The following is a 26,271-nucleotide window of genomic DNA, read 5'->3' as shown; positions in this document are numbered from 1 at the left end:
CCCTCTATTCTTTCTTTCTTTTTTTTTTTTTTTTTTGAGACAGAGTCTTGCTCTGTCGCCCAGGCTAGATAGAGTACAGTGGTGGGATCTCAACTCACTGCAACCTCCGCCTCCCGGGTTCAAGTGATTCTCTTGCCTCAGCCTGCTGAGTAGCTAGGATTACAGGTGCTTGCCACCATGCCAGGCTAATTTTTGTATTTTTAGTACAGATAGGGTTTCACCCTGTTGGCCAGGCTGATCTCGAACTCTTGACCTCTGGTGATCCACCCGCCTCAGCCTCCCAAAGTGCTGGGATTACAGGCGTGAACCACTGCACCCGGCCTAGAAAATGTTCTATATCTCTACTATCCAGTAAGGTAGCACTAGACACATACAGCCACGGAGCACTTGATATATGGCAAATGTGACTGAGGAACTGAATTTTCCATTTTATTTAATTTTAATTAATTTGAACTTATGGTCGGGTACGGTGGCTCACGCCTGTAATCCTAGCAGTTTGGGAGGTGGAGGCAGGCGGATTGCCTGAGCTCAGGAGTTCAAGACCAGCCTGGGTAACATGGTGAAACCTAGTCTCTACTAAAAATACAAAAAATTGGCCAGGCATGGTGGTGCAGGCCTGTAGTCCCAGCTACTTGGGAAGCTGAGGCATGAGATTGGCTTGAGCCTGGGAGGTGAAGGTTGCAGTGAGCCGAGATCACACCACTGTACTACAGCCTGGGTGACACAGCGAGACTCTGTCTCAAGAATAAAACAAGTCCAGGCACAGTGGCTCACGCCTATAATCCCAGCACTTTGGGAGGCTGAGGCGGGCAGATCACCTGAGGTCGGGAGTTCAAGACCAGCCTGACCAACATGGAGAAACCCCGTCTCTACTGAAAATACAAAATTAGCCAAATGTGGTGGCTCATGCCTGTAATCCCAGCTACTTGGGAGGCTGAGGCAGGAGAATCGCTTGAACCCGGGAGGCAGAGGTTGCAGTGACCCAAGATCGTGCCATTGAACTCTAGCCTGGACAACAAGAGCAAAACTGTCTCAAGAAAAAAAAAAAAAAAAAAAAAAACAGGAGTTCAAGAGTTCAAGACCAGCCAGGGCAACATAGCAAGACTTCATCTTTAAAATAAATAAGTAAATGTAGAATGGATAAATTGTGGTATATTTATACAATGGAAATACTACAAAAACAGGCAAAACTTATCTATGGTGATAATGGTGATAGAGCTCAGAACAGTGATGATATTTGGAGGGGAATACTGACTGAGTAAACTTGCTAAATGCACTAGGCGCGGTGGCTCACGCCTATAATCCCAGCACTTCGGGAGGCCGAGGTGGGCGGATCACGAGGTCAGGAGATCAAGACCATCCTGGCTATAACACGGTAAAACCCCGTCTCTACTAAAAATACAAAAAAAAAAAGAAAAAAGAAAAAATTAACCGGTCGTGGTGGCAGGCGCCTGTAGTCCCAGCTACTCGGGAGGCTAAGGTAGGAGAATGGCGTGAACTCGGGAGGTGGAGCTTGCAGTGAGCTGAGATGGCACCACTGCACTCCTGCCTGGGTGACAGAGCGAGACTCCATCTCAAAAAAAAACTTGCTAAGTACTAGAAATATTTGATATTTTGACCTGGGTGCTGGTTACATGGTATGCACATATGTAATATGATACTAAATACACATACCTAAAAGTTCATCAAGCTGTATACTTAGGCTGGTTTGGGTGGCTCCTGCCTATAATCCCAGCACTTTAGGAGGCTGATACAGGCAGATCACCTGAGGTGAGGGGTTCGAAACCAGTCTGGCCAACATGATGAAATCCGATCTTTACTAAAAATACAAAAATTAGCTGGGCATTGTGGTGGTCGCCTGTAATCCCAGCTACTCAGGAGGCTGAGACAGGAGAATCGCCTGAACCTGGGAGGCAGAGGTTGCAGTGAGCTGAGATCATACCACTGCACTCCAGCCTGGGTAACAGAGTGAGACTCAATCTCAAAAAAAATAAATAAAAATAGAATAAAATAAATAAAAATACAAAAAAAATTAGCTGGGTGTGGTGATGCATGCCTCTACTCCCAGCTACTCAGGAGGCTGAGCCAGAATTGCTTGAACCAGGGAGATAGAGGTTGCAGTGAGCCAAGATCGTGCCATTGCACTCCAGTCTGGGTGACAAGAGCGAAGCTCAGTCTCAAGAAAGAAAAAAAAAAAAGTTGTATACTTAAAGTGTATGTACTTTACTATCTCTAATTTACGCAGCAATAAAAAAATAACAAGGGGGCTGGGCGCGATGGCTCACGCCTGTAATCCCAGCACTTTGGGAGGCCAAGGCGGGCGGATCACAAGTTCAGGAGATCAAGATCATCCTGGCTAACACAGTGAAACCCCGTCTCTACTAAAAATACAAAAAATTAGCTGGGCGTGGTGGCAGGCACCTGTAGTCCCAGCTACTTGGGAGGCTGAGGCAGGAGAATGGCGTGAACCCAGGAGGCAGAGCTTGTAGTGAGCTGAGATTGTGCCACTGCACTCCAGCCTGGGCAACAGAGTGAGACTCAAAAAAAAAAAAAAAAGGGACAGGCCGGGTGCAGTCTTCTGTAATCCCAGGACATTGGGAGGCTGAGGTGGGCAGATCACCTGAGGTCGGAAGTTCGAGACCAGCCTGACCAACATGGAGAAACCCCATCTCTACTAAAAATACAAAATTAGCCAGGTGTGGTGTCGCATGCCTGTAATTCCAGCTACTCAGGAGGCGGAGGCAGGAGAATCGCTTGAACCCAGGAGGCGGGGGTTGCAGTAAGTCAAACTCTGTCAAAAAAAAAAAAAAAAAGTAACAAGGGATAGTAACATTCTTGGCCCAAACACGTGTGTCTTTCTACCATCTTAAATAAATATTTAAAAACAGAACATTTCTAATACACATTAAAATATATAAATCTGAAAATATTGGTATACCATCTAAAATTACTCCCTGTAGACCGGGAATTTAAGTACCACACTTTGGTTAACGCATTCCAGGCACTCTGGGGGTTTTATATAAGCTGGTGCTTGGATGCTGGCAACCTGGGGTAATGCTGAGGCCAAGTGGAAATTGTGTAGCTAGGATCCTGCTTTGTCACCAGCCTGGGCTGGGGTTATTGAATGCCAGCGCTCTGCTTCAAGGCACATGCCAGAAGGCTGGAGGGTGGGGAGGGAGATGAGCTAGGAAAGGGGGCAAAGAAAAAGGGACAAGGGCAGATTCCCTCATACTCTGGCCCTTAGCCCAAGTCTTGGACTCCTGACCTCACCACAGACGAAATAGATGTAAAACAAGCCAACTGGTTTCCAAGTGGGAAGGGTGCCAGCCATAGTTTTTGCTGCCCAAGGAATCAATAAATACTCATTCTTATGATTCATGTTCATCCTGTTTTATTCCAAAGCATTTTACCGAAAAGCCCCTTGGCCCAGCCAAAAAGTTCAGGGCCAGGAGCCAGGACACCTGGACTCCAGATCTGCTTGTGGAAGATTTGGAACGTTGTTGGTGGGGGAGGTCTCAGGTTCTCTCGCTGTAATGTGGCAAGTGCCATCTGTGGAGGACTTTACAATTTTACATACATCATCTCATTTGACCTTCCGATCCCTAGTGAGAGAAGCCAAGTAAATAGGATTGCTATTCTAACTTTACAGATGTGGAAACTGGGACCAGGGAGTTAATAAGACACTCAGATGCACACACTATTAAGGTGGGAAGGCTGGAACTTTGGATTCCAAACCCTTTGCTCTTTCCTAGTCAAAACAATAGTCAGTTCTATGCCTCACTTTTCCTTTTTTTTTTTTTTTTTTTTTAACATATTATAATAGGGTGTGTGTGTGTTTGTAGAGGCAGGGTCTTGCTATGTTGTCTAAGCTGATCTCGAACTCCTGGGCTTAATCACTTAAGACCTCCTGTCTCGGTCTCCCAAAGTGCTGGGATTACAGATGTGAGTCAGTGCGCCTAGCCCACCATGCCTCACTTTTAGTGCAGTGTGATCCTACACAAATTGCCCTGTGTATATTCCAAAGGCCGATCTGGGTTTGTAAGGTCAAAAACATGTGCAATTCCAGGGTGAGGGGTAGGTGGTCGGTGGCTCTTTTGACAAAAAAAAAAAAAAAAAAAAAAAAAGGATGAAAACAAAACTAAGTTCAGGGTCTTGGGCAGGCCCTGAAAGTTAGGGGCCTAGAAGCTGAAATTAATCTACCAGTGGTAAATCCGCCTCTCCTACATGCCAGTGCCCCCAAAAGCAAACAAACAAAAACAGGACACATCAGATCTTGACAGGGCTTCCTCCCTGTTTGTGAAACGTGACAGAAGTGGGATCTGGAAGTCCTGGGAAAACAATCTCATTTCTCCCAGGAGACAAGAGGAATTACAGCAGCAAAGAGGCAGGCCGAGTGGAGGAGAAGGCTGCATGCCAGGGGAGAGTCGAAAGGGGCTGGGTGATCCAGCTGGCCGAGATGCGGGCAGTAGAGCCTCGGTGTGGGAGACTGGCAGCCTGAGAGCCAGGAGCAATGGCGCTGCCCCAGAAGCCGTGGCTGGAGGCCGGGCCTGCTGGAAGCAGCCTTCCTTCAGATGGTCTTCTGGCTCCCTGCGTCCTGTTCTGATAACCTTTCCTCTGAAAAGGGGAGGTAAAGACAGACAACCACAGCTATGGTAGTGGGAAGGTGGGTGGTGGACCCCGTCCAGGCCTTTCATCCCCGGCCTGCAGGATAGTGAACCGGGAGACGTCTCGTCGGAGGCTGCTCCGCTGCCGCCCGGAGCAGCGAGAACCGGGTGCTGGGCTCCCCTCGCGGCTGCCCGCCGCCGCCGGGGGGCAGCGCCTGCGGCCTGCTTTCCCAGGGCCGGCCGAGGCTTTTTGACAAGCTGATTGCGCGGCGGGGATTGGCTGGTCCGGGCGTGACGCCGGTAACAACAAAGGTGGAGTTGGAAGAAATTAGATTAAAGGAGAGAAAAAAAATTAAAGGGGGAGCTGGCAGAAGACAGGCGATATAGACCGAGGGGGAGATGCGCCAAGTGGTGTCTCCCGGTTCCGACTCCCCCCCACCCGCCTCGACCCCAGAAGATCCCTCGCGCAAACCCACTGAGATTTTGCTCTTTCCCCTACCCCCGCCCAGTGACCGACGCCGGGGTAGGAAGGATAGCTGCTGCTTCTTGAAAAATCCCCGCAACTCCCACCCTGACACCCCTCACTACGACCCAGGGGGAGAACTTTTTGCTCGGACTCCTCGGATCCTAAACCCAGCGAAGAGGGGGGACATTGAGAAGCTCGTCCTTTTAAAACCCGGAAGGCCCTCGCGGAGCATGGAGATCGGATAAGGCGGGGTGCTCCCCCGGTTTTCCGATGTGTTGCAAATCTAAGAGCTTCTTTCTCGCTTTTTTTTTTTTTTCTGTAACTACCCCCCCCCCCCACCCTTTTGCTTCAGGGTTGCAAAAGCAAAGAGCAATAAAAAAAAAAAAAAAAAAAAAAAACCGCGCACACACTCAGACACACACCAGTGGCGACAGGGGAGAGTTGGAAAGACGCAGGAGAGAAGCAGGAGGCAGGAGGCAGCGGGGATGGAGCAATGGGAGCGGGAAGCAGGCAGGTTTCCTTGCAAATCCCCCTCCGGCCTCACGCCGCCTCGCCGGCCCCGGCAGGGGAGCGAGGACCCCGGCGAACAGATGGAGGAGTGGAGCTCGCTCTAGGCAGCTGGGCTTGGCCGGAGAATGGAGGAGCCACCAAGCGACCGGCTGATTGGAAGAGAAACGCAGAGCGATGGAGGCGGGGGTAGGAGGACGATTTCTCTGCGGGGACTGGCGGCGGCGTACACGCCCGGGTCGGGCGCTGCAGAGCTTGGCTGGCTTTCAACCCGCGCTCGCCGGCTCCAGCCCCGCGCGCCCCCACCCCTAGCCCTCCCGGCGGCTCCGCAGGTGAGTGCGAGCTGCGGGCTGAAAGATCCAAAAGTCTTAACACGCCCGCCCTGCAAAAAAGGGGGAAAAAAGGAGAAAAGGAAAAAAAAAAAGGAAGAAAATCATTTTACTTAAAAAAAAAGTTTTTTTTTTGTGCAACCCCTAAAGCAGTGGGAGGGAAGGGGTGAGGCTGAGCCGCCCGGAGGAGGCGGAGGGGCCAGGCGAGGCCGGGGTGGCCCGGGAGGCGGCGGCGCCGAGGCGGCTCTGACGGGCAAGCGTTCGGAGCGGCGCTGCGCTGCGCCGAGGCGGGCGGGCGGGCGGGCGGAGCGGGGCGGGCGGAGCGCGGCGCGTGGGGCTCGCCATTAGCCGTCGCTCCGCTTCGCCATCTCGGGCTTTGTCTGGCGACTCGCTGCCCCGGCGTCGGCTGCAGCGGAGCTGCGGCTCGGCTGTTCCGCCCGCCGTGCTCCCAGGTGCCCCCGGCCTGCGCTCCCATCCACACGCTCGGTAAGTGAGCCCGGGCGCCGCGGATTTCGGGGGAGAGGGGTTGCTACGAGTGGCGGCGGCACCGATCTCCATGCGCCCGGGCAGGCCTGGGGAGCCATGCCGGGCTGGATTGAACCGGCTCCCACAGCGGCCCCTCCGCCGGAGCCCGTCGTCCCCTCGCCGTTTCCGGGGTGTAAAGAGAGCAACGGGGATTTTTTTTTTTTAATGCAGAGATTTTCGGTTTTGGGTTTTTTTAAAGTTTCCTATGTACCGTTCGGCAATGAGAGGACCGCAAGGTAGGCGCCGAAGCTGGACGCCGCGATCGGCGTGCGTGCGCCCCAAACCAGTGGCCACGCTCCGGGGGATGAGGGTGGGCGCGGACCGCTCGCTCCGGGAGGCGGGAGAGAGCTGGCCTGGAAGCCCTAGTCTGAGCTGGGAGGACTTGGGGGAGAGCTCCGGAGCAGGGCTGTGGGTGTCCCCCAAGCCTTCCCGGCCGCCGGGGGCCCCTCCGGGCACCCTCTCCGCGGCCGCGCCTCGGCCCTCCCTCCCGCGCCGGCAAAGCCTGCTAGTTCCCCCGCGGGTCTGGCGAGGTCGCTCTCGGCGCCCGCCCGCCCCGGCTCCGAGCCCCGCCGCCATCCGGGCGGCTGCGTGTCTCCCTGCCCCGGCGCCCCCCCTTCCCCGGCGGCGGCGGCAGCAGCAGCAGCAGCAGCAGCCGCCGCCGCCACCAGCACCAGCACCACCACCACCCCCCTCCCCTCCTTCCTTCCCTCCGCCTCGGCCGCCCGGGTCCCCCCAGCTCCCGCCCCTCCTCCCAGCTGCCCCCCGCGGAGCCCGCCCGGGCAGGCTGTGGGAGGGAGCGGAGCCGGCGAGGCGGGCGGGCTGGCGCTCGCTCCCCGGGGGTCGGTGTGCGCTCTACGGGGAAGGACGCGCTCGCTGCCCCGCTTCTCCCGCCCCCCCTCCCGCTCCTCCTCCTCCCTTCTCCCTCCTCCTCCCCGCTCCGGCGGCTGAGGCTGCGGCGGCGGCGGGGGGTGTGCGAGCTGAGGCCGGGGCCGGCGGCGGGCGGGCTGCCTGCAGGCGGAGGGCGCTGTGCTTTGTGCTTTTCGCCGCGAGGAGCAGCAGGCAGCAGCCACAGCCGCCGCCGCCGCCACAGCAGCAGCAGCCGCCGCCCCAGCGCCGCCGCCTCGCCCGGAGGAGGAGCCGCTGCCGCCGCGGGAGGGAGCTGCGGCTGTGCCCGGCCGAGCGGGGGAGGGCGCCGCCACTCAGAGCCGGGGAGGGAGCCGCCGGAGCGGGAAGCCCGGAGGCCGCGCTGCGCCGGGTAACCGAGGCGGCTGAGGACGCGCGCTGGGTTCGGGGCCGGACAGCAGGGAGCGAACCGCGGGGTGCGGTGGGCGCCCAGCAGGGACCCGGAGCGACCACCGAGCAGGGGACCGGGCGCGAGCAGACCAGGGAACTTGGGAGGACGCCGAGAGCCGGGGGAGGGGAAGGCAGGAAGCGAGGCCTGAGCCGAGCCACGGCCGCTGGCGGAGAAGCCCGCGCTTCTCGGATCCGGCAGGCGCAGTTCTCCCCGGCCGCCGGAGGGGGCGGCGGGGCCGGTGAGCGCTGCGCCCCCGCCTCCCGGCCGCCGTCCTCCCGCCCTCTCCTTGGCTCGGCTCCCCGGAGGCCGGGGCGGGGGCGCCGGCGGGGCTGGGCCGCAGGCTCGGGGGAGGAGGCGGCGGTTCCCGCCGCGGTCGCGCCTCTGTGCCGGGCTCCTCCGTGCGCGTCGGGGTGGCTGGGTGGTGGCGGCGCCTCTGGCCGGGGTGGGTGGCTCGGGGGCGGGGGGCAGGCTAGGCCGCTTCTCTCCGGCTGTTCGCCCGCCTGTGCGGGCGGGGACGGCGAAGGGAGCCCGGGAGGGGGGAGCGGCGGGAATCCGGATCCGGTCCCCGGGGGCGGTGCGGCCGCTGCGCTCCGGGGCTGGCGGCGGCTGCGCTGCGTCCGGGTCCCCGCCGGGTTGCGGAGGCGGGGGGAACCGGCTGGGGGGAGGCGGGAGGAGGAGACTGGGGCGCGTGCCCGCTTCCGTGGCCGCGCGCGCCCTTTACCCGCCCTTCCTCTTCCCCCGCCCTCCAGCCTGGGGCCTCCCCGGGGCGGGCGCTCAGAGGAGGAGGAGATTTTTTTTTTTTTTTTTTTTTTTTTTGGCTGGGGTTGGGGAAGGGGGGCGGAGGGCGGGCGCCCGCTGCACGCGGGAGCTGGGAGCAGGCCCTCGCGTGGGCAGGGGAGGGCGCGCACCGCGGAGCCGGGCCGCAGGGGCTGGGGGAGGGGGGTCAGGAAGAAGAGGAGGGGCGTACTCCCCCTCCCAGAGACCCCTTAAGTCTAATAAGGTCATGGCTGGGTCTCTGAGAGCGTGGACCTGCCCCCCTTTACTCTGGGCGGGGAGGGTTAGAAAGTCGTTCACTTCTCAGCCTTCCTGAGTGGGAACTTGTATGTCTTCCAAAGGGTGAGGTGGCTTTGACCCCGGGTTGCCCGGCCAGCACGACCGAGGAGGTGGCTGGACAGCTGGAGGATGAACGGAGAAGCCGACTGCCCCACAGACCTGGAAATGGCCGCCCCCAAAGGCCAAGGTAGGGGCATCCACTCCCAGCCCTCTGAAACTTAAACCCTCTTTGCCTCGTGGCTGTGGGGCACACTGCCTTCTTCAAGGGCTTTTCCAGTCTGCATACACTGAACTGGGGGAGAAAGTGCCTTGAGTATTTATGAATCAAGCATCTCCCACACTTGGGGTTTGGCTGAATCCAATTTTTTTGGCCTGGAGTGGCTTACCTCCCCTCTCTCCCTGTCCCTCACACCCTATGTTAGAGGAGGCCTGCCTTCTGGGATTCGCATTCAGCCTTAAGTGTGCCCCAGCCCAGTGTCCTGGAATGGGAAGAATGATGACTGTAGAGGAAGGGTCAGGAAGCAATTAGGGAAGGCTTCTCAGACTTTTTAGGAGGACCATGAGGCTTTTGTAGAGGCAGGTGGAGAAGAGGGCTGTTTTGGTGTTTTGAGGCCCCAAGCCATGGGATATATGTACTCAACTAGATCTCTGCCTCATTCAGCAGTGATCCAGTCTGGATGGGGGTGGAGGGTAGGATGGAGCTGGGCAGCTGGCCATGCTTGTGGGACATTGAGGGGAGAGGGCATTATGGCTCCTTGTGGCCATTCTGCAGTATCCCTGGCCTAGGTTACGAGATGCAAATGAAAATGGAGAGCCCTTTTGACTTCTGGCCTTGGGTGGCTATTCTCCCAGCCCATCCACAGAGGCCTAGAGCTCTCTGGGGCTGCATTTCAGTGGCTGAAAATAACTGGTCCAGACCTGGTCTTGCTTCCCTGGGGAGTTGGGCTGACAAGACAGCTTGTAATTCTGGGGGTTCTCCCTGGATCAGGGCCCTGAGAGCTTTTATGCACCTGCCTACTTTGCCTCAGAGTTGCCATGTATCCTGCTTCTGTTTCTGTTTCCTTTTTCTTATTTGCCAGAAATTCTCCCTTGATCTGCCTTGAGGGGCTAGGGGATAGTGGGTATCTCTAACATTGGTTTCCAGCTGTGCAGGAAAGACACCTGCATGAGTTTTCCTTACTGCCCACATCCCATCCTCAGTCCTCGCACATTTAGAATATCTACTCAGAACTTGAACTTGGCAGCACATTTAGTTACATTGCCTCCTTGCTTCCCTCCTTCTCTGACAAGCTACCTCATCTCCCACAAAGTCCTGAATCACTGTACCTTCATTTCCACCCCTCTTCCCCTTACAGCAAATAGCTGCCTGTTGCAACTTGGCACAGTAGAAATGATAATAGCTTTGAAGCAAGCCAGACTTGAGTTTGAGCCTGGCTTTCTAGGTATAGCAGGGTCTGGACTGGAGTCCCTGCCCTCATCCAATATGGCCACAGTTTCCTTAGGGCTGAGCCATATCTTGTCTCTGCCTTCAGATGGGAAGCAACCAGGGGCTGGGATGCCCTAGGGAGGAAGAGTTGAGCACTCAAGAACTGGGGAACAGATTGGGGGGATAGCGTGAGCCAGGCATGATGGCCTCTGTTACCCTTCACCAGACCGTTGGTCCCAAGAAGACATGCTGACTTTACTGGAATGCATGAAGAACAACCTTCCATCCAATGACAGCTCCAAATTCAAAACCACCGAATCACATATGGACTGGGAAAAAGTTGCATTTAAGGACTTCTCTGGAGACATGTGCAAGCTCAAATGGGTGGAGATTTCTAACGAGGTAACTGATCCCCCCTTTCTGACACACACACATACACACATTACCCCCTCCTCAGCCGTGGTAGGGGAAGTGAAACAGGCTGTAAACAGGAAGGAAAGAGACCAGGAGAGGCGTTCATGTGGTCGCCCGTTAGCTCTCTACCTGCCCCTTTGCATTTTGGGAGGTGGCACGGTTGACAGCACTGGCTTAAAGTTATGCCACTTTCTATCTGGGTGGTCTTGAGCCAAACAGCCTGAGCTGTGCTGAGATTGACAGAGGTGCTAGCATGCTAAGATTGAAGGAGGTGCTGGCATGGACAACCAGGTTGAGGTCAGGTAGTCCCCTTGTTGCTGGCCTTTGGTGTGTACTGACTGCCTGGGCCTCTGTGGTAGGCATGGGCCAGTGCCTGGGTGTCAGGCTGCCTGCTTCATTTGGCTGTTGGCCTCTGCTCTTCTTTGGTAAATTTAGTCTAGTAAAGAGTAGAAGAGACCCGTTATAAGATGGGGGTATGCTACTGTGTGGCATTTTCCTTTTCCCAACTTCCCCTTCCTCCCGCCCCTCTTCCTCCAGGTGAGGAAGTTCCGTACATTGACAGAATTGATCCTCGATGCTCAGGAACATGTTAAAAATCCTTACAAAGGCAAAAAACTGAAGGTGAGTTACTAGGAGGAGGAGCATGAGGGGTAGGGGAGGAAAGATCCAAAGAATGGATGGTATTTGACCTCCATCGTGTCCTTGTTCCTTGTCCCTTCTTCCAGAAACACCCAGACTTCCCAAAGAAGCCCCTGACCCCTTATTTCCGCTTCTTCATGGAGAAGCGGGCCAAGTATGCGAAACTCCACCCTGAGATGAGCAACCTGGACCTAACCAAGATTCTGTCCAAGAAATACAAGGAGCTTCCGGAGAAGAAGAAGGTGGGGGGGAGGAGAGTTAAGGTGGGAGGAGGGGAGAGGCTGGGAGCAGCTGGTGTGGTGTGGGTCGGTTGGAGGTAGGCCTTGGAGAGACCTGGCATCAGGGACAAGGGTGAGTCAGCACAGCAGAGTAGGTCCTGGGCAGGCACACCTGATCGTCCCTTCCTCGGCCCACACGTGTTCAGGCACAGGCACCACCACAGATGTAAACCAGAGAGCAGATGCTCAGACCAACCTTTCCCCCTACAGAAAACCCACAGCATTCTGTTTCATCAGGCTCTCTCCCCCATACACCCATCCTCACTGTTAGGCTGCGCAGTACTTCTTCACTCTCTATGACGTTTCCCGTCATGGTCTCATCTGATATTTGCAATGTCTTCATAAAGGTAACCCCAGGAAAAGGTTATCCCAGTTTTGTGGGCAAGGAACTGAGGTGCAGGAGGGTTAAGTGTCCCGGGTGACACAACTATTGATACTAGAGCAGGATTTAGTGCCCCAGAGTCCCAGTCCAGTGCTGTTACTGCCATGTCCACCTGTGAAGTGCACTTCCTTCTCCACGCACACATGTTCACTCAAGGACACACATTGTCCCTCCTGGCCTCATACTGTTCCTTGCAGAGGTTGGGTACTGTCCCAGACCATCAAAGCATTAACTCTGGTTGGAGGGTTGCCCAAGCCTCCCAGGCAGGGCTGCAGTCACGCACAGAGCTCAGGAGGTCCCTCCCAGAGAAAGGCAGCAAAACATTGGAGGAGCCCTGCAGATGGGACACGAGGAAGATGGGATGGGGACAGGGGACACAAAGAAGAGACACTGGACAAGGAGACAGAGCCAGGGATAGATGGGGAAGGGCAGCGGGAAAGACAAGAAGCACATCTGCTTGGAGAGGAAACAAAGCCATACACAGCCAGTTCTCAAAAGGTGGCACCGGCCGCCGCCATGCTGTTAGTAGCCTTTTTCCTGGTTGGCATACCCTGGCTGCAGAGTAACATGTCCTTGGTGCTGTACCCAAAAAAGCCAGCTGTCGGCAACCACTACACAAGCAGAGCAGGGGTATGGATTGCTGGAACTGTTGTTGACTCTTTTGATGAGGATGTTGGACAGCTGGCTGCACACACCCAAACACTCATGGGATGGGAGGGAGAGGCCAAGCTCTAGAGTTAGAGTCAGGGAAGGCCAGAAGAAACTGGTAGAGTGGATGAGGTGCTGTCCTGGGGGGCACAAGACTTGGGCCTGCTCTCCTGGCTCTGGCACTGAATTGCTGTGTATGGGGCCTTTGGTAAGTCATTTTACTTCTCTGGGCCTGGTCCTTATGTGAGGTGAGCCAGGTCTGTGTGGTGTTTTCCAGCTCTAAAACTTTTGTCTGAGGAGTACTGAGATTGGGGAAGAGGAGGCTGAGCTCTGCTTCTGGTTTTCTATGGGAACTATGGGAAAGGAGCGCTGCCTTTCTCTGTCTGGTACTTCTATAAGAGGCGGGTTGGGCTCAATTGCCATGAGCTCCTGGCACCTGCCAGTGCCACTCTTGTGAGCCTGCGAGGACAAAAGAAGAGATGGACATTGCATGGGAGCCAAGAGAGGAGGTTGATGAAGAGAAAGAGACACATTGGAAAGGAACAAGAGGAACAAGAGGGAGACTATGCAGAAGTGGGGAAAGATGCAGGGAGGGAGTGAGGTGAGGGTGGGAAGGCAGTGGAGAGGCCAAAAAGGGGGTGATGAAGGGAAGGGAAGCCAAGTGGTGGGAGAGAATGAGTGGGCTGAGGGAGGGAGAGCTGGAGGGGACAGACAGCTGGGATCCTAGAGAAAGGGAAGAAGGTAATGGTGTCAGAAATGGGCAGGAAGATGCAGGGCAGCTGGCTGTGACTTGTACTGGAAGAACTTACTCTGGGTTCCCCTCCACAATCTGCCCTCATGCCTTGGAAATAGGACTCAGCCCAGCCCTGGCCCCATGTAGAGGCCACCTCCAAGGGGCCAGACTAATGTCAGCTGCCTCAGACAGTGAGAAGAGGGAGCAAGGCCTGCACCTGACTCCACTGTGAGAGTTCTGTGGTGTTGGAGAAATGAGTGGGGGAGCCTCAGCGCTGCCACTGCGCACTGTGTGACCATGGGTAATGCCATGGCCCCCTTCTGGGACTGTCGCTCAGAAGGAGAGAATAGGATATAGGATTCAGTGTCTGGGCAGCCCCTGCAGCTCCCACCATCTGTGGTAGAAGCCGGCAGGTCTGCTCTGTGGTGAGTCCCGCCGGGAGGCGGGCAGGGCACCAGCCTCCACTCCCTGCATCACAGCGTGGGAGGCAGAAGAGCCAGCGAGGAGGGGTCTGGGTGGCCTTCATAGCTCAGGGCGAGATACTGTTGGGTCCTGGGTGACCCTATCCCCTCCTCCCCCCAGATGAAATATATTCAGGACTTCCAGAGAGAGAAACAGGAGTTCGAGCGAAACCTGGCCCGATTCAGGTAAGGCAGTGGAGCCCAGAGGAGGGCTATGGGGAACTGGGGGCAGCAGAATAGGCTAACCCTGGCCAGAGCCTGGAGTTTGCCATCTCTGAGGCATGGAAGAGGATGGGTCACATGTGAACCCTAGTGTATCATGCTCAGGGGCAGGGACAGGCAGGCAGCCACTGTCCCACTGAGCCCCAGCTGAAAGGCCCAGGAGGCTTGGTGGGTGGGACAGCTAGCTTGGGTCTGCCCTGGCAGCGTCCCCTGCTGATCCTTGCTCCCCATGTCCTGGCTAGGGAGGATCACCCCGACCTAATCCAGAATGCCAAGAAATCGGACATCCCAGAGAAGCCCAAAACCCCCCAGCAGCTGTGGTACACCCACGAGAAGAAGGTGTATCTCAAAGTGCGGCCAGATGTGAGTGTCCGGCCAAGGGCTGGGGGTGGAGGATGCACGGCGGTGGCCGGGGGGAGCCGCACCAGGTCGGCCGGGCACGGTGCAGGGGAGCAGGAGAGGAGGCCCCTCCCCAGGGGTGGGCTGCATGGACAGGGCCCGGGCCAGCTGGCGTGCGAGCGTGTGCGTGCGTGCGTGTATGAGCCAGTCCCCTTGCACCCAGGCGGGATCTCCGCCTCTCCACCTTCCCCTCCTGGCCTGTGGGGGACACTGATGTGACCTCCCATGGCCTGAGGGGGCGGGGGCCTCTGTGCCCCCTTCCCCCCTCCCCCTGCCCCTGGCTGCCTGTGCGTGTCTGACGGCTTTTGGTTTGCAGGCCACTACGAAGGAGGTGAAGGACTCCCTGGGGAAGCAGTGGTCTCAGCTCTCGGACAAAAAGAGGCTGAAATGGATTCATAAGGCCCTGGAGCAGCGGAAGGAGTACGAGGTTAGGCTTCCGCTGCGCTCCTCCCTGTCCGGCTCTTCACGAGCCTCTGCCCTCCGACTCCGTGGCCACCGCACTCTGCGGGAGGTGTCACTCCCCATCCTCTGTTGAGGGAGGGGCCTTCTGGGCCCCTCACCTCTGCCCCTACCTTCCCCACCCCCCACCCCCATGAGATCTCAGGCTAGGGCAGGGCAGGGCACCATGTCTCATGTGACACCATTGATGTGCAGCCATCCCCAGCTTTGCTCCCTGCCTGCCCTCCCCAGCGGCTCTCCCCGTGCCCCTGCCCCAGCTAACCCCACACCCCATTGCCCTCCATCCCCTCACCTGGCTCTGCAGGAGATCATGAGAGACTATATCCAGAAGCACCCAGAACTGAACATCAGTGAGGAGGGTATCACCAAGTCCACCCTCACCAAAGCTGAACGCCAGCTCAAGGACAAGTTTGATGGGCGACCCACTAAGCCACCTCCGTGAGTGCTGCCCTGTGGTGGGTGGGCAAGTGGGCAGCTGGGAAGTTGGGCTGGGCTCTGCCGGTGAGGAGGCCTGCTGTCCTGCTCGCTCACGGGCTGCGCCTCTCTCCCCGCCGCTCTGATAGGAACAGCTACTCGCTGTACTGCGCAGAGCTCATGGCCAACATGAAGGACGTGCCCAGCACGGAACGCATGGTGCTGTGCAGCCAGCAGTGGAAGCTGCTGTCCCAGAAGGAGAAGGACGCGTATCACAAGAAGTGTGACCAGGTGAGCTGTGGCAGGGGCCACCCTGCCTTGGGGTTTTGAAGCATGAGGTCTGATCCCATCTTGGGCTAGTCAGTCCCTGGTGGCGTATGCCTTGGGTACTTGCCTCCAATTTGGTGTGGGGCTGGGCTGGGCTTAGCAACTGAGCCCATCCAGGCAGGGAGTCCAGCCCACACCCAGGCTCTGGAGGCCCACTGAAGGTCACTGTCCTCCGAGTACTGCAGGGTCTGTGGTGACACTGTCACCAGAATGATCCTGACTCCACTCACTTTCCCAGAAAAAGAAAGATTACGAGGTGGAGCTGCTCCGTTTCCTCGAGGTAAGTGTTCCTCAGGTAGGGCAGTGGGCAGAGAGGACTGGGGCTTGGCAGGCAGAGCCCTTGTGAGCCCGTGCCCCTCTTTCCTCTCCAGAGCCTGCCTGAGGAGGAGCAGCAGCGGGTCTTGGGGGAGGAGAAGATGCTGAACATCAACAAGAAGCAGGCCACCAGCCCCGCCTCCAAGAAACCAGCCCAGGAAGGGGGCAAGGTGGGCAGAGGGTACGGCCGCGCAGGGGGGTGGGCAAGACTGGGCTCCCTGGCAGCACCACGGACCCCGACCCTCTGCACCTGGACAGGGCGGCTCTGAGAAGCCCAAGCGGCCCGTGTCGGCCATGTTCATCTTCTCGGAGGAGAAGCGGCGGCAGCTGCAGGAGGAGCGGCCTGAGCTCTCCGAGAGTGAGCTGACCCGCCTGCTGGCCCGAATGTGGAACGACCTGTCTGAGAAGAAGAAGGTCAGGCTGCCTGGCGGAGCGCCGTGCCCTCAGCGGGGCTGCCAGGGCCCCCTCCTCCCCTTGGCAGGCCGCGCCACCTCGCCCCTGGCCGCCTCAGCCAGCCTGAGCCACGCGGTGCCTGGGCTGGGACGTGGGGCCCGCGCCCAGCAGCCGGAAGGCGGGAAGCTGTCAGCTGAGCGCTGCGGGCCAGGCGGGGGCGAGCCCCAGGCGGGAGACATCTGCACCAGCCCACGCCTCTGCCTGCTGGCGGGTGCGCCTGAGCTGCTGCGCGGGGAGCGCGCGCCCCCTGGGGGTGGGTGGAAGGCTGACGCCCGGGCCATCCCCGCAGGCCAAGTACAAGGCCCGGGAGGCGGCGCTCAAGGCTCAGTCCGAGAGGAAGCCCGGCGGGGAGCGCGAGGAACGGGGCAAGCTGCCTGAGTCCCCCAAGAGAGCTGAGGAGATCTGGCAACAGAGCGTCATCGGCGACTACCTGGCCCGCTTCAAGGTGACGGGTGGGAAAAGGTAGTACTGCAGCCTCCAGCCCCGGGTGACCCCTCCCACGGCTGATACCCTTATTGGTCCCCAGAATGACCGGGTGAAGGCTTTGAAAGCCATGGAAATGACCTGGAATAACATGGAAAAGAAGGAGAAACTGATGTGGATTAAGAAGGCAGCCGAAGACCAAAAGCGATACGAGGTAGGAATGGGGTTGGGGCCACCCCATTTGTTGAAAGCTCGGGCACTCCCCTTTGGGTGAGCCTCTCTGAGCAAGAAGGCCCAGTCTTGGTCTGTGACCCTCAGCAAGCCTCAGCTTCTTTCTCTGAACCCCTGCCTCTCATCAGTAAGGTGGGGGTGACATTGCTAGCCTCCAGGCTGACTCGGGGACACGAGCAGTTGTGAAAGCACTTGTAAACTGTGGTGCCTGCTGCAGACGTGAGCTGTTAGGAGGTTGCTCACTAGCTCTACCTGTTTCTCTTCCTCCCCAGCACAGAAAAAGACAGCCAGCTAAGGTGCTGATGGCATGGGGCAGAAGGCAACAGTATTTTGGGGGTGGGACTGGGGGGTGAGTGTGACCTTTCTCCCTCCAGAGAGAGCTGAGTGAGATGCGGGCACCTCCAGCTGCTACAAATTCTTCCAAGAAGATGAAATTCCAGGGAGAACCCAAGAAGCCTCCCATGTGAGCCTGGGGGTTGGAGCCTACCCTGGAGGTGGGGGAGGGTCAGGGCTGGAGGGCTGCTTTGTTGGGGTCCTGACCCTCCTTGTACCACCCCCACCTTCCAGGAACGGTTACCAGAAGTTCTCCCAGGAGCTGCTGTCCAATGGGGAGCTGAACCACCTGCCGCTGAAGGAGCGCATGGTGGAGATAGGCAGCCGCTGGCAGCGCATCTCCCAGAGCCAGAAGGAGCACTACAAAAAGCTGGCCGAGGAGCAGCAAAAGCAGTACAAGGTACACCTGGACCTCTGGGTCAAGGTAAGAAGACAAGGGACCCTTGGAAGGAACAGGGAGGCATCAGACTAAGCCAGCACCAGCCCAGCCTGGCCCACCCACCCACTTGTGCTGGCTGGTCTTATTCATGATTTCATTCCATGCCCTCGCAATCCTGCCGGATAACGGTTACTATCACCCTTTTATTTTTATATTTTGAGACAGAGTCTTGCTGTCTTGCCCAGGCTGGAGTACAGTGGTGTGATCTTGGTTCACTGCAACCTCCACCTCCCAGGTTCAAGCGATCCTCCTTCCACAGCTCCAGAGTAGCTGGAGCTACAGACGTGCACCACACCACCACACCTGGCTGATTTTTGTATTTTTAGTAGAGATGGGGTTTCACCGTATGCTGGGCAGGCTGGTCTTGAACTCCTGATCTCATGTGATCCACCCACGTTGGCCTCCCAAAGCACTAGGATTACAGGCTTGAGCCACCGTCCCCAGCCACTATCACCCTTTTAAAAATAAGGAAACCAAGGCTCAGAGAGGTTAAGTAACTTGTCCAAGGTCACACAGTAAGTTGAAGAATTCAAATCAGACTGCGTTTTCCTCCCCCATCTGGGACCATGGGACCTCTCCTAGACTGCTGGCCTTTGTGCTTCCCCTCTGTGCTTTGGTTGAGTAGTCAGATCTGAAAAGTGGAGAGAATCACCTGTGTCCTTCCCATTCACCAAGGCAGGTTGGCCAAGGACCCAGGAAGATTGTGGGGATTTGCTGTTTCAGGAGCTCGGCGAGCCCCACTGCCTCATCAGTGGCTCAAGGGTTTGGTGTTAGGGTGTGGTTGGTGATGCCAGGCTGACTCATCACAGGGGTACTTCTTTGGAGTGAGGAAGAGTGAGGAAGACTCTGATAGGAGCTTCCATTTGTGTAGAGCAACAGGGAGAATGTGAAAACCAACAGTCTTAGTGGTTTATAGAAGGACTCTGGGCATCAGAAGCAGAAATACTAGAGCTTGGGCCAGTGCAGTGGCTCACGCCTGTAATCCTAGTACTTTGGGAGCCCAAGGTATGAAGGATCACTTGAGGCCAGGAGTTCAAGACCATCCTGGGCAACATAGTGAGACTGCTGTCTCTACAAAAAAAATTATAAGGTAGCATGGTATGGTGGCACACACCTGTAATCCCAGCTACTCTGGAGGCTGAGTTGGAAGGATCACTTGAGCCTAAGAAGGTCAAGTCTGCAGTGAGCTGAGATTGTGCCACTGCACTCCAGCCTGGGTGACACAGGACACAGAGCAAGACCCTGTTTCAAAAAAAAATTGGACCCGTGTTCTCAGATCACAGGGGCTCTCTGCAGAGACCTAAAATCTAGGGAGCCTGGGAGGAGTAAGATGGGGTGATGATATATAAATGCTCAGCCCACTGCCTAGCACTGGGCCAGCATGCTCAGTCAGCAGTAGTTGGCTATATTCCAACCCTTGCCACCTCTGTCTCCCCCAGAGCCTGTCTCCCCAGGACCGTGCAGCATATAAAGAGTACATCTCCAACGTGAGTCTGGGAGCAGAGCAGCAGTGGGGTAGGGGTGGGGGGATTCACGGGTGTCTGGAACTCATGGCTGCCACCTTCGTGTCCCCATCCTGCAGAAACGTAAGAGCATGACCAAGCTGCGAGGCCCAAACCCCAAATCCAGCCGGACTACTCTGCAGTCCAAGTCGGTAAGGAGCCCCTGCCAGATGCAGGGGCGTGGGGTGGGTGGGACTGCCTGGCATGGCTGGGCAGAGACCAGAGACCACTGATGTGCCTCTGTCCCTCCAAGGAGTCCGAGGAGGATGATGAAGAGGATGAGGATGATGAGGACGAGGATGAAGAGGAGGAAGATGATGAGAATGGGGACTCCTCTGAAGATGGCGGTGACTCCTCCGAGTCCAGCAGCGAGGACGAGAGCGAGGATGGGGACGAGGTGGGGCAGACAGGGCACAGTGGGAGGGGAGGGGATTCCTGCCAGGACGGTCACCTGATGACTCTCCACATCCTTTCTTACCCCCCAGAATGAAGAGGATGATGAGGACGAAGATGATGACGAGGATGACGATGAGGATGAAGACAACGAGTCCGAGGGCAGCAGCTCCAGCTCCTCCTCCTCAGGGGACTCCTCAGACTCTGACTCCAACTGAGGCTCAGCCCCACCCCAGGGCAGCCAGGGAGAGCCCAGGAGCTCCCCTCCCCAACTGACCACCTTTGTTTCTCCCTCATGTTCTGTCCCCTGCCCCCCTGGCATCCCCCACTTTCTTTCTTTCTTTAAAAAAAAAAAAAAATACGGTGGGGGTAGGGGGCTGGAGGAGCCCAGGCCAGGACTCTGCAGCCTCAGAGACATCAGCCTTGGGGGGTCCTCCTCCAGGGACAGCAACCATCAGACTAAGCCAGCACCGGACCAGCCTGGCCCACCCCACCGACTTCTGCACTTGCAGTTCCGGCATGGACAGTATACCGGAGAGTGGGGGTGGGGGGGTCCCAAAGAGTTCGATGAGGCCCTCCACACCTGCAGCCCAATCCAAGGTGGGGTGGAAGCTTGGGGAAGACCCATTCCTTCCCAGAGGGGCCTGCCACCTGGACCCCTGCATTGGAACTGGAGGCAGGAAATGTGGGGAGAGGAGGGCTGGTGCCTTTGAGAAAACAGGCGCTGCCCTGGTGGCCCTCTCCCCTGCCCCCTGCAGGAAGGAGCTGCCTGGACCCATTCATGGGGGAGGGGGCAGAAGTGTTTTTTATATATGTGTATATATTTTTTTTTAAGCTCTGAGCTGTCAACGAGACGTTTCCTACCGATCTCGGCTGCCGTCTCTGTTGTCATTTCTGGGAGAGGGAGGGTTTAGGGGTAGGTTTGGAACCTTTTAAAAATGGTCTTGATGTGTGTGGAAGAGAGTATGTGTATGTGTGTTCCTGTACATAGCATGGGTGCAGCTGTGGATGTGTGCAAAAGAGTGTGTGTGTGTGTGTGTGTGTGTGTAAGGGGGTCTGTCCTAGAGCCCACATCAGTTTGTTGTGAATCTGGAAAAAGGGTCGGTGAGAGCCGGGAGATGTTGACCCTGGTGGGAGCAGACTGTGGCTACCCCATTCTCCACATCCTCTGTTTTGCCCAGTCTCTGATTCCATTAGGGGGAGTGTGCCGAAGCCACTCTAGGATGCTTCCCAGACCAGGCTTCCCTCTGCCAGGGTCACATGCATCCGAGCTGCTGGTCTCCATTGTCCAGCAGGAAGGCTTCCGGAAAGACAGGCAAGATGGTGTGAAGCTTAAAGCTTATATTTGGTGGGAAAGGCCTCCCCTGCTCATCTGAGGGGCCAAGCCTGGCCACCCTAGGCTCAGAACCTGGGCTTCAAGAAATACGCTGGGAGCTCCTATCTTACACATCCCTCCAGCTTTCCTTAAATCCTCCCACCACCCCCTATTTCCTTTAATTTCTCAGGTCTGCTCCCTCCTCCCCCAACCCCACAGCTGGGCAAGAAGTCTGCAAAAGCTGCTTCTCAGCTGTCTCTAACTCTTCCCAGCCATTTCCCAAATTTTTTGGTACCTTATTCCTCTTAATAAGCCAAGTCACCTTATATCTGTAGTTCTTACTTTTTTGTTGACTAAATTTGGAGGGTTCTTTTTTTATGATCATGTCAATGACCTATTAAATTGGGGCTTGGTGCTTTTCCACCTTCCCCCTCTGAATGAAAGCCAAGGAATGGGGGAAGAGCGGGAACTGCCGCAGAAGTGGGGCAGGAATGGTGAAGGGCCCTGGCCCCAGAGAGGCTGGTGGGTCCCTCTCTCAAAGGCAGGCAGACAGTCTCTGCTTCGCCTTGGACCTTGGTGCTGGGGGTGGGGAGGCCTGGGGGGTTACTCCCCACTCCCATTCCCCTTCCTTTGTCCTAATCCTGGAATTAAGTAAAGGGGTTTATAGGTTCTATTTCTTCCCAAGAGCCCTGCAAAGAACCCCAGTCTCCTATTTGGCTGCCCTACACTGTTGTGTTTCAGTGGAATGTATTTTCATTTAAAAACAACTTTCAATGGGGCCCTTTTTTTTTTTCCTGTTTTAAAAATTGAAAAATTCTTACAGTACAAACAAGACTGTCAGGGTGGGGGTGTTGGTGCTGTAAGAGGTCACTCTTGAGTGCATTTTGGCACTGGGATGGGATGGCTGGGGTGGGAAGACCCCCGTCCCCGCCCCCAACTTTTTTTCTAATATTTAAGGAGTGTTTTGTAGGATTCAACAACAACCACAACTTGAATTTGTATCATGGGAGGTGGGAGGGAGTGGCTTAGAGGTGTCTGCCTATGCTTAAAGCCAACTGTGGAAGTTTTGTTTTCCCTTTTTTGTATAATAAAGTGAAAAACAAAGGTTTGACTGCTGTCTGGTCACTGGAATCAATGAAGGTGATGTAGTTCACAGGGGTGACCCAACAGGTTTGATCTATAAAAATGCTTGAAGCCAATTTGCCGTTTTTTCCTAGAACTATCTTCCTCTTCCCTGAAGATTCCATAGGCAACCTACATTCACATTGTTCTGTGCTACTTTTCTCAATTCCATTTGTTCACCTTGGGTTGTCAGACCACTAAAGACTCTGAGAAATTGGAGAACAAATGCATTTTCATCCACAGTACATGGTCTTGGGGAATTGGAGGTGATGAGCTATTAGGGTCAAGGGTTTGCCCTGGGCATGCAAGCCTTCCTAGTGTAGGGCTTATCGTGGGGAGTTGAGGGAGCACTCTCCCACTCTGAGCCTTCAGCTCCGCCCCGGGTTAAAGGTTAAGGGTTAAGGATGACTTTCCTAAGACCATCTAGACCTCTGATGGGAAGCAGGCTGGGCTGGGCTGAGATAACTTGCTCTCTGAGATTAAGGAAGACACCCTTCCCCGTGCAGGCCTTGGCTGGGTTCCTGGAACCTCAAAGGGCTGCAGACCCAGGTCCCGTCCAAGAACTCTCTCCCAGCCCTCGCCCCTATCCTATACTGGCCAAACTTCTAAAAAGCTTGTTGCACCTCTTGGCCTCCCACTTAACAACATCCCTTGAGGCTCCTTGCTAAGGTCACCAACATGTTCATTACATCTGGTGAACACTTGGTCTGTCTTTCGTCTTCTTGATCTACTCTGCTGGTGTCAGCTCTTCCTCATTTTATCCCAGGTGTTCATGTCTCTCCCTTCAATTTCCCATTATCGTCCATATGCAACCATTCTGAAGGGTGGTGCCGACAGAGATTGCTCTTCCAAGCTGCAGACCTGTGTAGACACACTTGCATCCTCTGGGATATCTTGCAGGCATCTCATACCTCAAGACCCGAAATGATTACCAAACGCTTAGTTGTTCAACCTAGAAAGCAGAGTATTGGCCTTGACTTCTCTCTCCCTTTCACCTCCAGGTTCAATCACCTAGACCTCTCCATTCCACTTCCTAAAGCTGTCTCAAATCTGCCGACCCCTCCCACAGGGTGACTCCCACAGCTGCCACTCCCATCCTATTTAAGGCCACCATCATTGCTCAACTTCGGCAAAGACCTCCTAAAGCTGATCTTCCTGCTTGCACTCTCGCCCCCTACAGCCCATTCTTCACATGGCAGCCAAAGTTATCTCAGAAATAAATCTGATTCTGTACTGAAAATTTACCATGTCTTACCATGGCCTTACAAGGTTTGGCCCCTGCATTCCTTCTCTTATCTTCGCTCACCCTGCTCTTCCTAACCACTCACAGTGATCCAGCCAAGTGATCTCTTTTGTTCCTCAAACATGCCTACCCGCGGGGTCTTGGCACCTGTTCTCTCTGCCCAGAATGGCTATTCCTCCAACTCTACACATACCTGATGTTTTTTTCATCCTTTAGGCCTCAACTCACACGTCCTCTCCCAAAGAAGCCTTTCCCAACCACCTGCTCTAGAGAGGCCTCCTCCATCTTCTTGTTTATGTATTTGTTTATTATCTATCTCACCAAGTAGAAGACACCTTATCTGCTTGTTCATTACAGTAATCTCAGCATCTGAAACTGCCTGATACACATTTGACACCCAAGAAAGATTTGTTGAGTGGGTGAATAAGTCTGGCCCACAAGGCCCTAGGGGATCTGCTGCCCCTGTTAGCCCTGCCCTGGCTCTAGCCACACTGGCCATTCATGTCTCGAACATAACATGCTCTCTCCCAGGGTCTATACACATGGTGTTCTCTCTGCCTAGTTAATTCAGGGCTCCACTTAAAAGACCACTTCCTTCCCTGAGCTCCTGAGAAAAAGGGTCTCCACGCTATATGTTTCTTCAGCAGCCTGAATGCCTTCACACTTAGGCCTTATTTCCTTCCCATCAGGGCTTGCTAGGCTGTAAGCCATGCTAGGACAAGGTTTGTGTGTCTCTCTTGCTTGCTGCTGTAACCCCAGGGTCTCACCCAGAGTCAGGACCAGCTCAGGCCTTAGTGTTTATGAACTGGTGCTAACAGTGAAGACTGTCACATGCCCAAAGAGGTCACCATCACAGAGTAGCCCACGCCAAGCACCGAATGAATAGTACAGTCTAGTTGTACAGAAGATTGGTATGAGGATGGCCATGGGTGGGGATATGAAGAAAGATTTAGGTAAACAGGGAGAAGCCAGGAGGATTTTCTGGCCATGGCGCAAATTCCTTAGGGCAGAATGTGCTGGGCATATTTAGGTAAGAAACAGATCAGCATCACTGGTGGGAAGAATTCCTGAAAAGGAGGTGGGAGATAAGAGAAAGAGAAGGCTGAGGCTATGTTGCTGAAGTTCCTGAAAACCTAGCTTACTTCTCTGTGCCAGATCTAAGTTCAATCACCTTTCGGGTCTCCATCAGCTGATCCCACAGAAACCTCAATACATCCCAGACTGAAGTCATCCTTTGTCCTCCCATGTCCTCCCCTGAGTTCCCCATCCTAGTTAAAGGTGTTTTCGAGACCTCCCTCTCCTTTCCTCGACACACCTCAATCAGTAACAAAAACCTACTGCTTTTGGCCAAGCCCAGTGGCTCATGCCGGTAATCCCAGCATTCGGGAGGCTGAGGCAGGTGGGTTTCCTAAGGTCAGAAGTTCGAGACCAGCCTGGTCAACATGGTGAAACCCTGTCTCTACTAAAAATATAAAACAAAAATTAGCTGAGCAAGGTGGTGTGTGCCCGTAATCCCAGCTATTAATGAGGCTGAGGCATGAGAATCGCTTGAACCTGGGAGGCAGAAGTTGCAGTGTGCTGAGATCACACCACTGCACTCCAACCTGAGTGACAGAGCAAAACGCTAAAAAACCAAAAACAAAACAAAACAAAAAAACCTACTGTTTCTAAGTTATTCTCCAGACCACACTCCAGCATGATCTACTAAAAATATAAGTCTGGTGAATGATTCCCCTTGAGGACTCCTCATGGCTTACAGGCGAAACTTTCAACACCTACTTGCTTTGTCCCGTATGATCCAGCCTGCTCACCTCCAGCTACTCTGCCACCCAATCCTCTGTTCCAGCTTGATCCATGTTTCTGAAGCTTCTGGTTGGGGATATCCAATGCTTTCTTGGCCTACCTTCACCTGGTTCATGTCCTACTACAAGAAGTTTTTCTTTTTCTTCTTTTTTGTTTTGTTTTGTTTTGTTTTGAGACAGCGTCTCGCTCTGTCGCCCAGGCTGGAGTGCAGTGGTGCAATCTCAGCTCACTGCAACCTCCGCCTCCCGGGTTCAAGCGATTCTCCTGCCTCAGCCTCCCGAGTAGCTGGGATTATAGGAGCACGCCACCACACTCAGCTAATTTTTGCATTTTTGCAGGCTGGTTTTGAGCTCCTGGCCTCCCAAAGTGGTGGAATTACAGGCCTGGGCCACTCCGTCCCACCCAAGAAGCCTTTCTTGACCAACTTTCTTACATTATTTGATGTCTCCTTCTGGCTACCTCTGTTCTCTCTCTCTCTGCTGTTTTCGTCACACTCTTTTGCAATTATTATCCTACCTGTCCATCCCACAAGACAGTGAACTTCTTGAAGAAGCACAACTGTCTTATATCATCTTTTATCCCAGCACCTGGAGCACGGTAAGAATAACAGCTAAGATTTACCAAGCACTTACACAGAGCTAAGAATTTCACATGCACTGACTTGTTAATCACTACAGCAACGCAATGAGATAGGACTATCATGCCCACTGACAACAGAGGAAACTGAGGCACAGGAAACTCATTTGTTAGGTCCAACGATTTAAATTCAAATCAGACGCCTGATCTTAACTACTCTGGAATATCGCCTTAATAAATGTTTGCTGTTTCTCAGGAAAAATCGGTGAGAATAAAATAAATATTTGCTGAAAACTAAAAACCAAAGATGGCTCCAAGTATGTGATTTCAGACTATCCTCCTTTTTAATCTTATCTCTTGAGGGGAGAGGGCTGTCACACAACCGTTCCAGGACACCAGACACAGAGTAACCGAGATGAAAGCGCCAATCCAGCCATCCACCGCGGCTGGGAAAAGGTCCGCTCCTTCCTAAAGAGGGACTGAGAGCGTGAGCATAGGGACACTCTGCACCCAAGGGAAAAGCACTGGGTCGGGGGAAGGATC

At 55.1% G+C, this 26,271-nt stretch overlaps 2 protein-coding genes across 7 annotated transcripts; one reads left to right on the top strand and one right to left on the bottom strand.

The window, feature by feature from the left end:
* The first annotated feature begins 3,371 nt into the window (after positions 1-3,371).
* Positions 3,372-22,088, top strand: UBTF (upstream binding transcription factor). 6 transcript variants are annotated; one of them, XM_030923941.1, is made up of 21 exons: positions 3,372-5,909; positions 8,841-8,965; positions 10,431-10,606; positions 11,156-11,239; positions 11,344-11,499; positions 13,881-13,945; positions 14,224-14,344; positions 14,697-14,807; positions 15,144-15,277; positions 15,403-15,544; positions 15,819-15,860; positions 15,952-16,065; positions 16,154-16,309; positions 16,638-16,793; positions 16,875-16,985; positions 17,377-17,465; positions 17,570-17,759; positions 19,214-19,261; positions 19,357-19,428; positions 19,530-19,673; positions 19,762-20,536. In XM_030923941.1, the coding sequence occupies exons 2-21, from the start codon at positions 8,908-8,910 to the stop codon at positions 19,885-19,887; spliced, it is 2,295 nt and encodes a 764-aa protein (XP_030779801.1). In that variant the 5' UTR covers positions 3,372-5,909; positions 8,841-8,907; the 3' UTR covers positions 19,888-20,536. The 6 variants fall into 6 exon arrangements, with proteins under 6 accessions (XP_030779801.1, XP_010352263.1, XP_010352265.1 ...); XM_010353961.2 differs by lacking the exon at positions 3,372-5,909 and adding an exon at positions 6,236-6,392 and having other exon boundaries at positions 19,762-20,492; XM_030923940.1 differs by lacking the exon at positions 3,372-5,909 and adding an exon at positions 7,465-7,686.
* On the bottom strand, positions 3,810-8,730 carry LOC115894947 (basic proline-rich protein-like). The gene is made up of 2 exons (XM_030924116.1): positions 8,634-8,730; positions 3,810-8,420 (listed from the first exon to the last, which is right to left on the bottom strand). The coding sequence occupies exons 1-2, from the start codon at positions 8,728-8,730 to the stop codon at positions 6,937-6,939; spliced, it is 1,581 nt and encodes a 526-aa protein (XP_030779976.1). The 3' UTR covers positions 3,810-6,936.
* Positions 22,089-26,271: the final 4,183 nt, after the last annotated feature.

The sequence above is a fragment of the Rhinopithecus roxellana genome, chromosome 19, assembly GCF_007565055.1.
Source record: "Rhinopithecus roxellana isolate Shanxi Qingling chromosome 19, ASM756505v1, whole genome shotgun sequence".
NCBI classification, from domain to species: Eukaryota; Metazoa; Chordata; class Mammalia; order Primates; family Cercopithecidae; genus Rhinopithecus; species Rhinopithecus roxellana.
This window is presented reverse-complemented; position numbering and strand designations above follow the sequence as displayed.

Bases quoted from the DNA above. Each gene is read 5' to 3' on its own strand.
- UBTF (XM_030923941.1), top strand. From the start codon at position 8,908: ATGAACGGAGAAGCCGACTGCCCCACAGACCTGGAAATGGCCGCCCCC. The intron at 14,345-14,696 runs GTGAGTGTCCGG...TTTGGTTTGCAG, and splicing joins ATCTCAAAGTGCGGCCAGAT to GCCACTACGAAGGAGGTGAA. The intron at 15,861-15,951 runs GTAAGTGTTCCT...TTTCCTCTCCAG, and splicing joins AGCTGCTCCGTTTCCTCGAG to AGCCTGCCTGAGGAGGAGCA.
- LOC115894947 (XM_030924116.1), bottom strand. From the start codon at position 8,730: ATGACCTTATTAGACTTAAGGGGTCTCTGGGAGGGGGAGTACGCCCCT. The intron at 8,421-8,633 runs GTGCGCGCCCTC...CGGCCACGGAAG, and splicing joins CCCTGCGGCCCGGCTCCGCG to CGGGCACGCGCCCCAGTCTC.